The following is a 13,999-nucleotide window of genomic DNA, read 5'->3' on the forward strand; positions in this document are numbered from 1 at the left end:
GAAAAGAACACAATCTCCCATGGCTAAAATCTCCCTAAATCTGTAACAGGTAGGAAAATCTTTTCAGAGATGTAAATCGAGATTTAACTCCATTAACTTGAGGATGTGTATTTCAAACAGCATCTATTCGAATCAATGCAATTTCTGAAATGCAGTAATATTCAGACTATGCTTCTATGTATATAGGAAATCAGTGAGGATCTCTTCACAAAAGCAAATTCAGGCTTAATTTTCTCAGTAAGTTATTCACCTGATTACTTATGTCTCTTGCTAAAAAATGAGTATGAACTCCATTTTTTAAGTAAATTGTCTAAATTTATTTTGTTGTGACTAGGGGTTAATCCTAGTTGCTAAGCCCTTTGGTCTAAAAGAACACATATAAATAAAATGTATATTCAGATGTGCAATATAAATTTTTTCAATGGATTTCTTTCTCATTACAATTTGAATTATTCCCCTCTAAAATAGTGGGTTTAGATTTTGCACCCTTCCCCCAACATTTTTTGATGGTCACTACGGAGGGGTGAAGGGGAACTTTGGATGCTACTGGCATCTAGTGGGTAGAGGCTGGGGATCCTGATAAATGCCCTACAATGCACAGGACAGGACTGCACAGTAAGGAATTGTCCCGGCCAAAACGTCAACAGTGCCAAGATTGAGAAATCATGCTCTAAATCCATCCTTAATGCTTCTAATGAAACAATCCTGTCACGGTTTCTACTCATTCCTCAAAAACAAACAGATCCACTGTGGCAATGAAGCTGGCTAAGAAAAACGGAAAGAACGAGATTGTCCGTTGTGATCTTGGGCAATTTATTTTACCTATCTAAGCCTTGGGATTATCAGCTGTAAAAGGGGGAAATAAATAGCCCATCTTTTGTAAAACTTGTGTAGGGATTAAACAAGATAATAAACATAAAGCATTAACAGACCCTAGCACAAAGGATACTTATAGTTAATAATTTTCACTTCTGACCTTTACATATGCTCTTTACTCCCTTAGAATGGGAGCAAATTCCCATTTACCTCAAATTGAAGAACAATTTAAAAGACAGATGTTGGCATTTAGGTAATATCTAAACTGTTAAGTTTTTGTCTAAAAACATGAACCTTAAAATCTGTAAGAACTGAAAATATTCATAATGCAAAGTATAGGTTAAACAGGCATCCGAATGATGTAACAACATATATAAAATTCATTCATACTATAGTAAAGTCAATGGTAAAAAAAAAAAAAACAAAAAAACTGCTAAACATACTTGAAAACAAAATGAACATAAATCATTTCAGATATCTCCTGAAATAAAATATGACTGTTAAAGTCCATTTTTCAAATCATTTATTACTGATTAAAAAATATTCCAGATGGAGTACTTCAAGTAGAATTTGTGTGAGGAACTGAGAAAATTAAAACAATGTAAACTTTAGAGAACGGAAGCCCCAAAACAAGCACCAATCAAAAATAGTGCAAAACTATGCAAAACTCTCACACCTCAATTGTGAATTCTGAGTTGGTTTTAAAATACTTGCAAGTAAAGCAAAAACAAAAATGGGAAATTAATTCCAGGTATTTCATAAGAACTGAATGACCAATAAATAAACTATTCAGCCTATTTTTAGTTAAGCAAACTATCAGATTAGTGCCAAACATCTTGTCCAAATACCGAACTAAGATCTTACATAACACAATTTTCTTTTCATTCAGACAAGTAAATGTCATTCAGCAACTCAAAGTATTAACATAATAATAGCTTCATTTCCCTTTTGGGGTACAAGAAAGGGGACGGGGGCATAAGTAAAAAAAAAGGGGGGGGGGGCAAATCCCTACCTGAACCAACTGGAGACGAGCCAACACTAAGACTTTGTAAACTTCCATTCCTGAGCAAGGTAGGAGATTTCTGAAGACTAGAGCTGGTTACACTTCCTGCAGCTGATGCTACCGATGATGTTGGTGAAGCAGAAGAAACTGAGAGATGAGAAACATTCTCTTGATTTTTGTTTCCTTTAGGTCTACCAGGCCCATGCTTACTTTGTTTACTTCCTTTTCTTTTCTTTTCCTTTACAGTTTCTTCTTCTATGCCAGAAGTTTGAGCCCGTTTATATCCTGCTGTAGGAAGGCTGGAATTACCCAAATCTCCAGGTGAATTTTCAAAGCTTTTAGGCTGTGAAATAACAGCTGAGGTCGAAGGGAGACCCATTATGGAACTAAAACTATTTACCCCCCCTTCCTGGCTTCCAGACTCTCCTTTATGTACATCTTTGGTTGATGATGACTGTTGGGAGTGAGTGTAACTGTCATTACGCAGATCTGAGTCTGTAAAGCTCAAGAAATCCTGGGGAGACTGTACTGAACTTCCCGAAGATGATTTTACACTGCCTGGAGTTCCTGAAAAACTGCCTGTAGTAAAATAAAAAAGGGGGGGGGGGGGGATAGGAAAAGAAAAAAATTGGATGCAAAAGTTCCCATGAGCAATAGAAATGATACAATCATCAAAAAGAGATGGAGAAGAAAAAACTAACTATAAAACTTAGGACAACACTATGTAACAAAGTAGAGTTTAAAAAAGGTGATTATGAAATCAAGTTTATCTATAAAACTTTCTTTAAAAAATATTTGTCATTTCATAGTTATTAAACTGAGTATTAACTCTTAAATTGTAAGCTATTACTTCTACAATGACCAAGATAAAAGATGTGCTTTATCCGACCTACCTTTTGCTATGGCAACATTCCTCAGTGTTTCCCCAAATACCTGTGTATGCTGGAGGAAGGACTGAAGAACAGCAATTCTCAAAGAGAGTTTGACAAGACTACTACTGTTAATCTGAATAACTGGGAGAACTTCCTCTTTTTCAATTACTGAAGATTTAAATGTTCCCAACACACACCCAGAACCAGAAGACGTTGCTTAGATTTTAAGTTCCGAGTTTTAACTTCAAGACAGTGTTAGTGAGTATTGCTATTCAGTTCATCTACCCCACCAAAACATGGATTTGACAAAATAATAATGATCACATGGAACCCTAATCTATGTACCTTACATTCTCCCAGTCCACTTCCTCTGCAGCTGCATAAAGAAATCAGCCACTAACACTGTGCGATTGCTTTTATGAAAGTAAAATCATAAGAGAGGCACCCTAAGGAAGCCCTTTCACAACTGCTTTTTCTCTCCTCACTCTTTAAAGAACATTAGTAGCCCACTATGCCATTGTAAAATAAAGGTTCTTAGTTACTTGGCAGAAAAACAATATGGCTGGGATGAAACAATAGTTTGGTCCACCATCCCAATTCACCAAACTGTCTCTAGGCTCACCAGACTCAGTTGTGACCACACATCTAATAACGTTTCATAAAACTTACACTGTATCATATTTTAATTAATGTCTTAAAAACAAAAGCTCAAAATAAAGTGTTGCATCAGAATGGAAGGGAAATTTCAAGCTAAGGGTTAAATTTTATTGCAGAGCACATTAAAATATAATCACACATAAATCCACCTAAATATTTACAACAGTATTTTCCCACACACACAAGAATTTCTTTTTAACTAAAGTTTCAAGGTTTTGAATTTTAAATCTTAAGCTCTTCTGAAATGGCTTATAAAGGAAGAACATTAATAGGTCTAAAATTTAACTCTTTGAAGAGAATATCCATTTTATTCACTTACAAAATTATTTGTACCTATGTGAGCATTTTCAAGTTATATCTGTATAGAAAAACATACATATTAAGAAGCCATTTACATTACATCAATCATTTAAGGATAACTAATTTGCCACTTAATTAGCAACTATAAAGAAATTCTTTATTATCCATTCTGATCTGTCACCATCTGTCTTTTTTCCACACATTTTTGTTTTTACAGCTGGTGTTAAAAGCTCACTACAGTGTAGCAAATACTTTCAAACATTTAGTATATGCAATACTTTAACATATATTTTCTAAAATTCACATATTGCCCACAATGAAAAAAATAAAACCAAGCATCTTAAATACCCTATCTTTAAATTTCAACTTTTAAAACTTTTATTGAATATTACCTCAGATATGAAAACATAACATCATTCTACCATGTCTCAACAGAGGCAGGAAAAGACTCTTCAACATTATAAACTTCAAGAAAATGAGGTGTTTCTTTTCTAAATGGATTAGTACTTCAAAGATTAAAAACCAAAAAATGCAATTTTTAACAGTGGAAAATAAGGTCTTAATTATAGAAAAGAGATAACTGAATTCGCTAATATCACATTCAAAATGTAAATAGTTACATTAAAAATAATTAAGGTTTTACTACTTATTTCCCACAGTGGAATAAAAATAACAACAAATATAAAGTAAATGTATTAAACTAAAACAGCAGGTTTGGCATTTTATTTCTTTTTCTACTTGTCTGAATTTTTTGTAATATATGGCAAAAATTTTAAAAAAAATCTAGGACTTGAAAATCCTGAAGCCCAAAATAATTTACTTTAAAATATATAAACTTTTTAATGAAAGATCAGCACTTAGCCGTCTCTCTACATATTCAAGTTTTTATTAACAGCAAAAGCTGAAAGTAAAGAAAAAGACAACTTGTCCCCTCTCGTTTATTCCTAGGGGGCAAAAACTGGGGGAAGGAGGTATATATATATTGTACACTTCACTAATACATTTATCTCCAACAGTTTTTAACATTTATATTTCTCAAAATATTTATGTTCAAGTTAAAAATTAACACAAAATAGGGGCGCCTGGGTCACTCAGTCACTTAGGCATCCAACTTCATCTCAGGTCATGATCTCATCGCTCATGGGTTCGAGCCCCGCGCTGGGCTCTGTGCTGACAGCTTGGGGCTGGAGCCTGGAGCCTGCTTCGGATTCTGTGTCTCACTCTCTCTCTGCCCCTCCCCTGCTTGCGCGCGTGCGCGCCTTCTCTCTCTCTCAAAAATAAACAAACATTAAAAAAAATTTCTTAAAGATTAACACAAGATAAAAACCTAGAACATAGGGTTAATGGATTGTAAAGTTTAGCCGCGTTATTCTGTTCTCCATAAAATAGGGTTATCATATAGAATACAGCATGCCCAGTTAATTTTGAATTTTAATTAAGGAACAGATTATTTTTTCAGTATAAATATATTCCATGCATTTCTTTGAGACATACTGAAAAATAATGTTGTTAAACTAAAATTCAAAATTAAATGGGCATCTTGTTATAGTAGCCTTACTAAAAGAATATGCAAACTTAGCAAAATTCTACTTTAAATTTCAAACTTTGTAATAAATGCATTAATAATCAACAGCTATTATTTTCTGAGAACTATTTAGGTTCCCTACAAATTACCCAGTATTTGTTTACTTACTAAAAATATATGCTTTAACTATTCTAGTGTTTAATTAGGAAAGATAAATGATAACAATTTATTAAAAACAAAGACTGTTCTATAGAGCAGAAAGGAAAACTCCAGCTTTTATTCTTTTTTCTCCCCAAACTTAAACTTTATTCCACATCTATTTAAACATTAAAATTTACAATTCAGCTTTGGAAGCACATGTCATAACATAAAAGGTCCCAGAAACATTTTAACAAGGAAGACTAGTCTTAAGTAATCTCACTACAGCAACTATTCGTAAAATAATCTCCAATTATCCATTAGTTATAAAGAAAAAATAAATTATTTTACAAAACTTAACTGCTACTGATCATCGCAAGAACAATTATGTTAACTAAAACATCATAATTAATACCTTGCTGGAAAGGACTAGCTGCTGACACAGTCGTTCCTGGATTTCGGCCACCAGGCTTTCTTCCCCTTTGACCTGAGCTGTGAGCTGAAGATTTCTTCCCTTTTCCCTCTGACCCTCTAGCCTCTGAAACATCTTTTCCACTAGTTGTGTGCGCAGAGACTTCCTGGAAGTTTGCATTTGTAAATCGAGCTGCAGTATCTTCCAAACGCTTCAATGATCCAGATATAGAGTTGCTGCTAGTGCTTGTATAAGTCTAACATTTTGATTGAGAAAGGAAGTTGAAAGAAAAAAAGAACAGATTAGATTTTAGCTATAGGTGGGCGGAGGGAGAGGCATATTAATAATAATAAATAATTGTTCAGCTTCTAAGATAAACATATTAAAGTTTCAGTTATAAAGTGAGACCACCTAAGAAAATCACATGAAAACAATTATTTTAGTCTATTGCAAATATTTATAAATTGCAACAATAAGTTAAAGTACATATTAGTTATAGTTCTTCAGCAACACAGTTTTAGTATTGAAGGTACTTGCTTCTCAAGCAACACAATTTTCAATAAGAAAAAACTACTTCCTAGTCATGAAATTACCATCAGCTTTAACGTTCAGCACAAAGGCAACAATGAGCGAGAAATAAAGTGCTACAAATTCATTAGAGAGTAGATCCATGAGATTATAAGGCTTCAGCACAGGTCAGAGCAAGAATCTTTAATTCAGGTGAAGGCTACCTTCCAAAACAGAAAGATTAAAGCCTTTAAAACACAAACCATTTCTACCAAGTATTAAGATGAAGGAACTGTTATACTTTGCAGTTAAGATTTTTAAAAATTAAAAGTATTGGGGTGCCTGGGTAGCTTATTCAGTGAAGCGTCCAACTCTTAATTTTAGCTCAGGTCATGATCTCAAGGTCGTAGGAATGTGCCTGGCATGGGGTTCTGCACTGAGCATGGAGCCTACTTGGGATTCTTTCTCTCCATCTCTCTGTCCCTCTTCCTCGCCTCCCCGAAAATAAATAAACATTAAAAAAAAAATTGAAAGAAAGTATTATATACCCTAAAACGGATCTGTAATCACCCCATGATCTAGATATGTTTAGGAAAAATACAAAATAAAGACCTGTCTAAACAATTAGTTTCCAATCATTTCCAATTAGTTTAACAATCATTTTTAAGACAAGGTATATGCAAATAATAGTAAATTAAATGACTATGAAAGGTGAGAACGTGTTCTAACAGATGTATATTAATCAACATGCTTCAAACTAAAAGGTTTGGGGTGCCTGGGTGGCTAAGTCCGTTGAGCACCCAACTCTTGATTTCAGGCCAAGTCATGAGCTCACAGTTCATAGGATCAAGCCCCACGTCAGGCTCTACACTGACAGCATAGAGCCTACTTTGGATTCTCTCCCCACACCTGCTCCTCCCCTGCTCATGCTCTAACAAAATAAATAAATAAATAAACATTTAAAAAAGAAAAAAGAAGTATAAGGTTTGTAAGTCCAATGGGTCAGGATTTTTGTTGTCCCTGTTTACGTTCACTAAATGCCTGAAAGACAAACAGCCCTAAATTTCTGCTGAATAAATAAATGAATAAATATTTTTCTGAATCATCTATCTAAAATCTCTGATGCAGGGGCGCCTGGGTCAGTTAAGCATCTGACTTTGGCTCAGGTCATGATCTCACAGTTCGTGTGTTAGAGCCTCTGCATCAGGCTCTGTGCTGACAGCCCAGAGCGCGGAGCCTGCTTCAGATTCCGTGTCTCCCTCTCTCTCTGCCCCTCCTCTGCATGCTTGCTCGCTTGTGCTCTCTCTCTCAAAAATAAACAAACATGAAATAAATTAATTAATTAAAAAAAAAATCTCTGCTGTAATACAAACCACTCAATACAAACCATCAGATAAATGTGAAAAACAAGAAAGGGATGCTAAAATCAGGTGTCAAAATAGTCGGCATTTGTAGCAAAATCAACGTTCAAAATGCAGAAAGAAAGAAGACTTCAAATGCTCTGCAAATCAAACATTCTTCACTACTACTTGTCTGCTACTTGCCTCTTGATACTGTCCTCACTCCACATCATCACACTGTCAAACAGATTTTCATCAAGTACAAGAGACGTTATCTCATAAAAACAAACCAATCACTATTCTAATAACAGAGACTCCACAAATGAGAAAGAAAGGTCCCAGAGTAAGTTTTAGGAGAAAGTCAATCATGTTTAGGCTTATTAAACTTCATGGATTGCTTTATGTCCAACTTCGGCTCAGGTCAAGATCTCACGGTCCGTGAGTCTGAGCCCCGCGTCAGGCTCTGTGCTGGCAGCGAGGAGCCTGTTTGGGATGCTTTCTCTCTCCACCCTTCTCCTGCTTGCACACTCTCAAAATAAATAAATAAACTTTAAAAGGTGGGGGGGAGGGCTAGGTGGCTCAGTTGGTCAAGCATGTGACTGCAGCTCAGATCACAATCTCCTGGTCAATGAGTTCAAACCCCGCATCTGGCTCCGTGCTGCCAGTGCGGAGCCTGTTTGGGATTCTCTCTCTACCCATTCCCCCGACCCGCCCCTCTCCTGCTTGCATACTCTCTCTCAAAATAAATAAATAAACTTACAAAAACAAACTTCACGGATTACTTTAGAAACATGAATGTTTCCATGCTGGGCAGGGTCACTTTGGGAACCACCTACTTTACTTTTCAAATACTTTTTTCTAATAACGAGTTGAGGTTCTCCATCCCATTCACATACAAGCCTAATGAAGTTTAAAAGTCATCTAAAGAGAACACAGTGATGTTCTTCATTCATGTACTTTGACCATGTACCAAATAAGCAAAGAAGAAAAAACTGGGTGGAGAACCAAACACAAAAATATACTATTCCACATACCAACCTAAACTAGCGTTGGTCAATTTTCCCACTCATTTAATAGAATATCCTTGCTTACCCTTGAAGTATAAATATGTCCATAAACCCAATGAAAATATGCCACATGGAAGAAAAGGTATTACAAAGAGAGCAATGAATACAAATTAAGTAAATTTCACTGACAAAAGCCATACTAAACAAAATCGTAACATTTCTTTTTAAACGTTTTTTTTTTATTATTGAGAGACAGACAGAGATAGAGCATGAGCATGAGCATAGGAGGGGCAGAGAGAGGGAGAGACACAGAATCTGAAGCAGGCTCCAGGCTCTGAGCAGCCAGCACAGAGCCCAACCCGGGGCTTGAACTCACAGAGCACGAGATCATGACCTGAGCTGAAGTCAAATGCCTAACCGACTGAAGGCGCTCCCATAACATTTTCTTTTTTAAAAAGTTATTTCTAAGTTTTAAAAATTATCAAAGATTTAAGAAAATTTTTAGTTATTATATATTTTTGAGAGACAGTGCATGTGAACAGGGTAGGGACAGACAGAGTGAGACAGAGAATCCAAGTAGGCTCCACGCTGTCACAGTGCAAAGCCCAACGTGGGGCTCAAATCCAGGAACTGTGAGATCATGACCTGAGCCAAAGTTGGATGCTCAACCAACTGAGCCACCCAGGTGCCCCCCGAAATATCAGATGTTTTAACAAGAAAAATATAAAACTTTAGCTAAAGATTCTAACAGCTCTTTTTAAAAATTACACATAACAACAAGAGGGAAAAATAAGTATGATTTTACTCAAAAAGAAATCTCCACCTTTACTCCACCTTTCTAAGTTAATTCAAGAGAATCTGTTCCAGGGGCACCTGGGTGGCTCAGCTGGTTAAGCATCCAACTTCAGCTCAGGTCATGATCTCACAGTTCGCGAGTTTGAGCCCCGTGTCAGGTTCTCTGCAGACAGCTCGAGGCCTGGAGCCTGCTTTGGATTCTGTGTCTCCCTCTCCCTCTCTACCCCTCTCCTGCTTGTGCTCTCTCTCTCTCAAACATTTCAAAAAAATTTTTTAATTAAAAAAAAAAAGGCGTATCTGTTCCATAATACACAGTTTAAATAATATGGAATGGTGGAATTCCATTACAAATACACAATCTAATCAAGAAGTGGAAAAGAAGTAAGAGAGGGCAGTGGGGAGGAGCTGAGACACAAGGAGTAACCTAATGCCACAAATCTACTCTTTCCTTAGTTTCTCAACCTAAATAACTCTCGTTGCATGAGCATCTCACTGCTCTGAGAGCAATTCTAGTGCTTAAAAATACACATCTTCCATGTAAATTAACCCATAAAATACAAACTACTTCATTTGGAACTTGTCTGAATAAAATACGGTCTTTTTTTCCCCCCTTTTCCACTGGAGATAAAACGGCATATTTGGTCTTATTGAGAGTCTCTAAGGAAATGCATACATACTTCGGTTTATGTTGTGATTTACATAATCACAACTTAATGAATCTTTTAAATATTTAGAACATGTGTGATTTTTTGTTTTATGGCTAGCTACAATTGTTAGTCCTCAGATAAGATGCAATTGGTATACCTACTAAACAGTATTCACTGGAGCCAAAAATACACCCAACTTCAAAATATTTTAAATTAGACTCACAAGTCAACAATGATTCTGTAACAGGCTAACCAAAAAAACAGATATTTTCAAAACATTGGTTGCCTGTAATCCACCTTTGGGAGAAAGAGGCAGAGGGAAAAGAAACAACCAACAGTTGTATGTCTTCTACCAACATGATCCAATGTAATAATGCTGGCTAAAATATTTTTTTAATTATGTAGTATTCAAGTGTCTGATAAAAGCCACAAATTTTTCACACACACAAGTCTAAGAACAAAGCACAGGAACTATCAAAAATGAAGCACAGAAGGGAATGAAGACTTTAAAGGGGAGTTTGGTGGTACAGGGATGAATCAGTGAGCTGTGGGACAAGGTTAAGCAGCCTATGTCACTGGAGTACCCAAAGGAAAGTAGGAGGGAAAAAATGTGAAGAAGCAGGAAAAAAATTATAAAATTTGATGAAAACTATAAAATCTACTACTAATCAACTAACTCCAAGCGCAAGAAACATGAAGAAAAATCCACAAATCCACATCACAATCAAACTACTTAATCATTAAGAACAACAATAACAAGAAAATGGTAAGAACAGCCAGGGAGTTTTAAAAAAGAAAAAAAAATGCTTTATCTGCTAAGAAACAAAGTTAAGAATGAAAACAGATTTCTCATGGAAATAATGCAAGTTAGAAAACAAGAGTAAATAAAAAATCTTCAAAGACCAAAGAAACAGGGCCACCTGCATGGCTCAGTTGGTTAAGCATCTGCCTCTTGATTTTCAGCTCAGGTCATTATCTTACAGTTTGTGAGCTGCAGCCCAACATCAGGCTCTGCACTGACAGCAGGGAGCCTGCTTGGGATTCTCTCTCTCCCTGTCTCTCTGCTCTTCCCCCACTTGTGCATACTTTCTTTCTCTTTCTCAACATAAATGAACTTAAAAAAAAAAAAAAAAACTTTTAACCTAGAATTCTATACCAAGCTAAAATATTTTTTCAAAAGCAAAGGCAAAATATATAGCTGACCCTTAAACAACACCAGTTTCAACTGTATGACTTCATTTATACAATTTTTTCAATAAATACAAAACACCACTGTGAATGTATTTGCTTTTCCATATCACTTTCTTAAAAACATTTTCTTTTCCCCACCTTATATTATTGTGAGAACACAGTATATAATACATATACAAAATATGTGTTAATTGACTGTTTACGTTATCAGTAAAACTTCTAGGTCAACAGCAGACTATTAGAGGTTAAGTTTTAGGGAAGTCAAAAATTATATGCAGATTTTCTACTATGCGGGGGTCCTAACCACTACACTCTTCAAAGGTCAACTTTAATTGCCTTCCAGATTTTAAACAAACAAACAAACAAACAAACAAAAAAAGCTAAAAGAACTAATCAGCAAAGCAAGACTACAATAAATGCTAAAGGCTGTCTTTTAGGCAGAAAGAAAACAACAAAAGAAATGTGGATCTACACAAAGTAATTAGGAACACTAGAAACAGTAATTACATGGGTAAATATAAAAGACTTCTTCGGGGTGCCTGGAGAGCTCAGTCAGTTAAACGACTAACTCTTGATTTCAGGGATGCTCTCTCTCTCCCTCTCTCTGCCCCTCCCATGCTTATGCTATCTCAAGATAAATAAAGTTTTGGGGGAAAAAAAGACTTTTTAAATATTTAATCTCTTTATAACTGAAGGCTTAGAGTAAAATTAGTAACAATTGTGAGGTTTAATAATATATATAAACATTTTAAATATGACAAAAATAGCACAGAACCAAAAAAGGTAGAATTACAAGTTTCTTGAGAGAGAGAAAAAACACATGTACATGCACAAGCAGGGGAGAGGGGCAGAAGGAGAGAGAAAATCTTATGTAGACTCTACACTCAGTGCAGAGCCAGACCCAGGGCTCAATCCCATGCCTGGGAGCCCAAATTAAGAGTCAAACACTCAACTGACTGAGCCACCCAGGCAACCCTGAATTGTATATGCTTACACAATATGTGAAATGGCATAATATCATTTGAAGGCAGATTTTGATAAATTAAAACATGTATGACATAAACCCCAAAGCGATCAATAAATAAAAGAACAAAGAATCATTACTAAGCAGCCAAAATGGAATCATAAAAAATATTCAATGACAAAGACAGAAAAAAAAGATGAAACAGGCCAATAATAAGGATTAGCAAATGATAGCTTTAAATACAAGAATATCAATAATCATATGGTAATTAAGTAAACACTCCAGTGAAAGGCAGAGATTAGAACACTGAAAAAAGAAACTCAAGACTATATGCTGCCTATAAGAAAACCACTTTGGGGCGCCTGGGTGGCGCAGTCGGTTAAGCGTCCGACTTCAGCCAGGTCACGATCTCGCGGCCTGTGAGTTCGAGCCCCGCGTCAGGCTCTGGGCTGATGGCTCAGAGCCTGGAGCCTGTTTCCGATTCTGTGTCTCCCTCTCTCTCTGCCCCTCCCCCATTCATGCTCTGTCTCTATCTGTCCCAAAAATAAATAAACGTTGAAAAAAAAAATTAAAAAAAAAAAAAAAGAAAACCACTTTAAGGGTGGCTCAGTTAGGGGAGTGTCAGACCCTTGATTATGGCTCAGTCCACGATTCCACAGTTCCTGAGATTGTGCCCCGCGACGGGGTCTGCACTGACAGTGCAGAGCCTGCCTGGGATGCTCTCTCTCCGTCTCTCTGTCCCTCCTCTGCTTGCTCTCTCTCTCAAAGTAAATAAATAAACTTTTTTTTAAATGTAAATATAAAGACACAAAGATATCAAAAGTGCAAGTGTGGGAAAGAAATATCAATTTAACACTAAATAAAAGAAGGCTGAGTTCACAACATTAGTACAAACAAAATAAATTTCAGAACAAGGAATATTACCAGGATAAAGAGACCTATTTATCAACAGGATAAAAAATCCTAAACGCTTTTGCACCTAATAAGAGACCTTCAAAATAAATTAAAACTGACAGAAAAAGAAAATGGGAAAAATAATAAAATCCATAACTACAGTAAGAGAGATCCAAAGCCTCTTCTCAGTAATTGAACAAGTACACAGAAAATATAAGTACGCATATGGAGACCTTAAACAGTATAAATCAACTTGACCTCACATTTATAGAAAAACTCCATATACGAGGTGCAGAGTGAATACACATTCTTTTTAAAAGCACACAGGACATTACACACAATAATCCATATTGTGTGTCATTTTTTTCATCTTAAAAAACTTAAAAGAAATTATATAACACAAAGATATTAGAAATCAGTATAAAAAAATATGTGAAAAGTTTCCAAATGTTTCAAAAGTAAATAATCTACTTGTAAATAACACATGGATCAATGAGAAATCAAAAGGAAACCACAAGGTATTGTTCAACTCAATAAAAACGAAAATACAACATATCAAAATTCATGAGTAGTGCTTAGAACAAAGTCTGTAGTATTAAATGCCTATATTAACACTTCTGGGATTCTGGTCCAGCATGTAAAAAAACTTAAGAGGACAGAAGAGATGGGAAGAGAAGAGGGGGGGAGGGGAGAGGAGGGGAACTTACGGGAGGGGACAGGAGAACAGAGATGCAATATTTCAATCAAAAAAGACTACAAATTTCCCAAATTAGTGTCAGAAACCATACCACAAATCCAGGAAGCTCTGAGACTACCAAGTAAGACACGTGTCAAAAAAATACACCTAGGTATGTATATCACAAACTACAAGAAATCAGAGATAACACACACACACACACACACACACACACACACACACACACACACACAC

At 35.8% G+C, this 13,999-nt stretch overlaps 1 protein-coding gene across 16 annotated transcripts in view; it reads right to left on the bottom strand.

Annotated features, from left to right (window-relative positions):
* The window catches only part of MLLT10 (MLLT10 histone lysine methyltransferase DOT1L cofactor), a 249,725-nt gene that overhangs the window by 69,163 nt on the left and 166,563 nt on the right, over window positions 1–13,999 (bottom strand). For 11 of the 16 annotated variants that reach the window (XM_040451254.1, XM_040451253.1, XM_040451252.1 and 8 more), the window contains 2 exons: window positions 5,727–5,979; window positions 1,829–2,398 (listed from right to left, as the gene is read on the bottom strand). In XM_040451254.1, coding sequence (XP_040307188.1) covers window positions 1,829–2,398; window positions 5,727–5,979 — 823 coding nt within the window. The remainder of the gene's footprint in view (window positions 1–1,828; window positions 2,399–5,726; window positions 5,980–13,999) is intronic. The other 5 variants (XM_040451266.1, XM_040451264.1, XM_040451265.1 and 2 more) reach the window with 2 other exon arrangements.

Source organism: Herpailurus yagouaroundi, unplaced genomic scaffold, assembly GCF_014898765.1.
Source record: "Herpailurus yagouaroundi ecotype Mexico unplaced genomic scaffold, PumYag 203, whole genome shotgun sequence".
Lineage (NCBI taxonomy): Eukaryota > Metazoa > Chordata > Mammalia > Carnivora > Felidae > Herpailurus > Herpailurus yagouaroundi.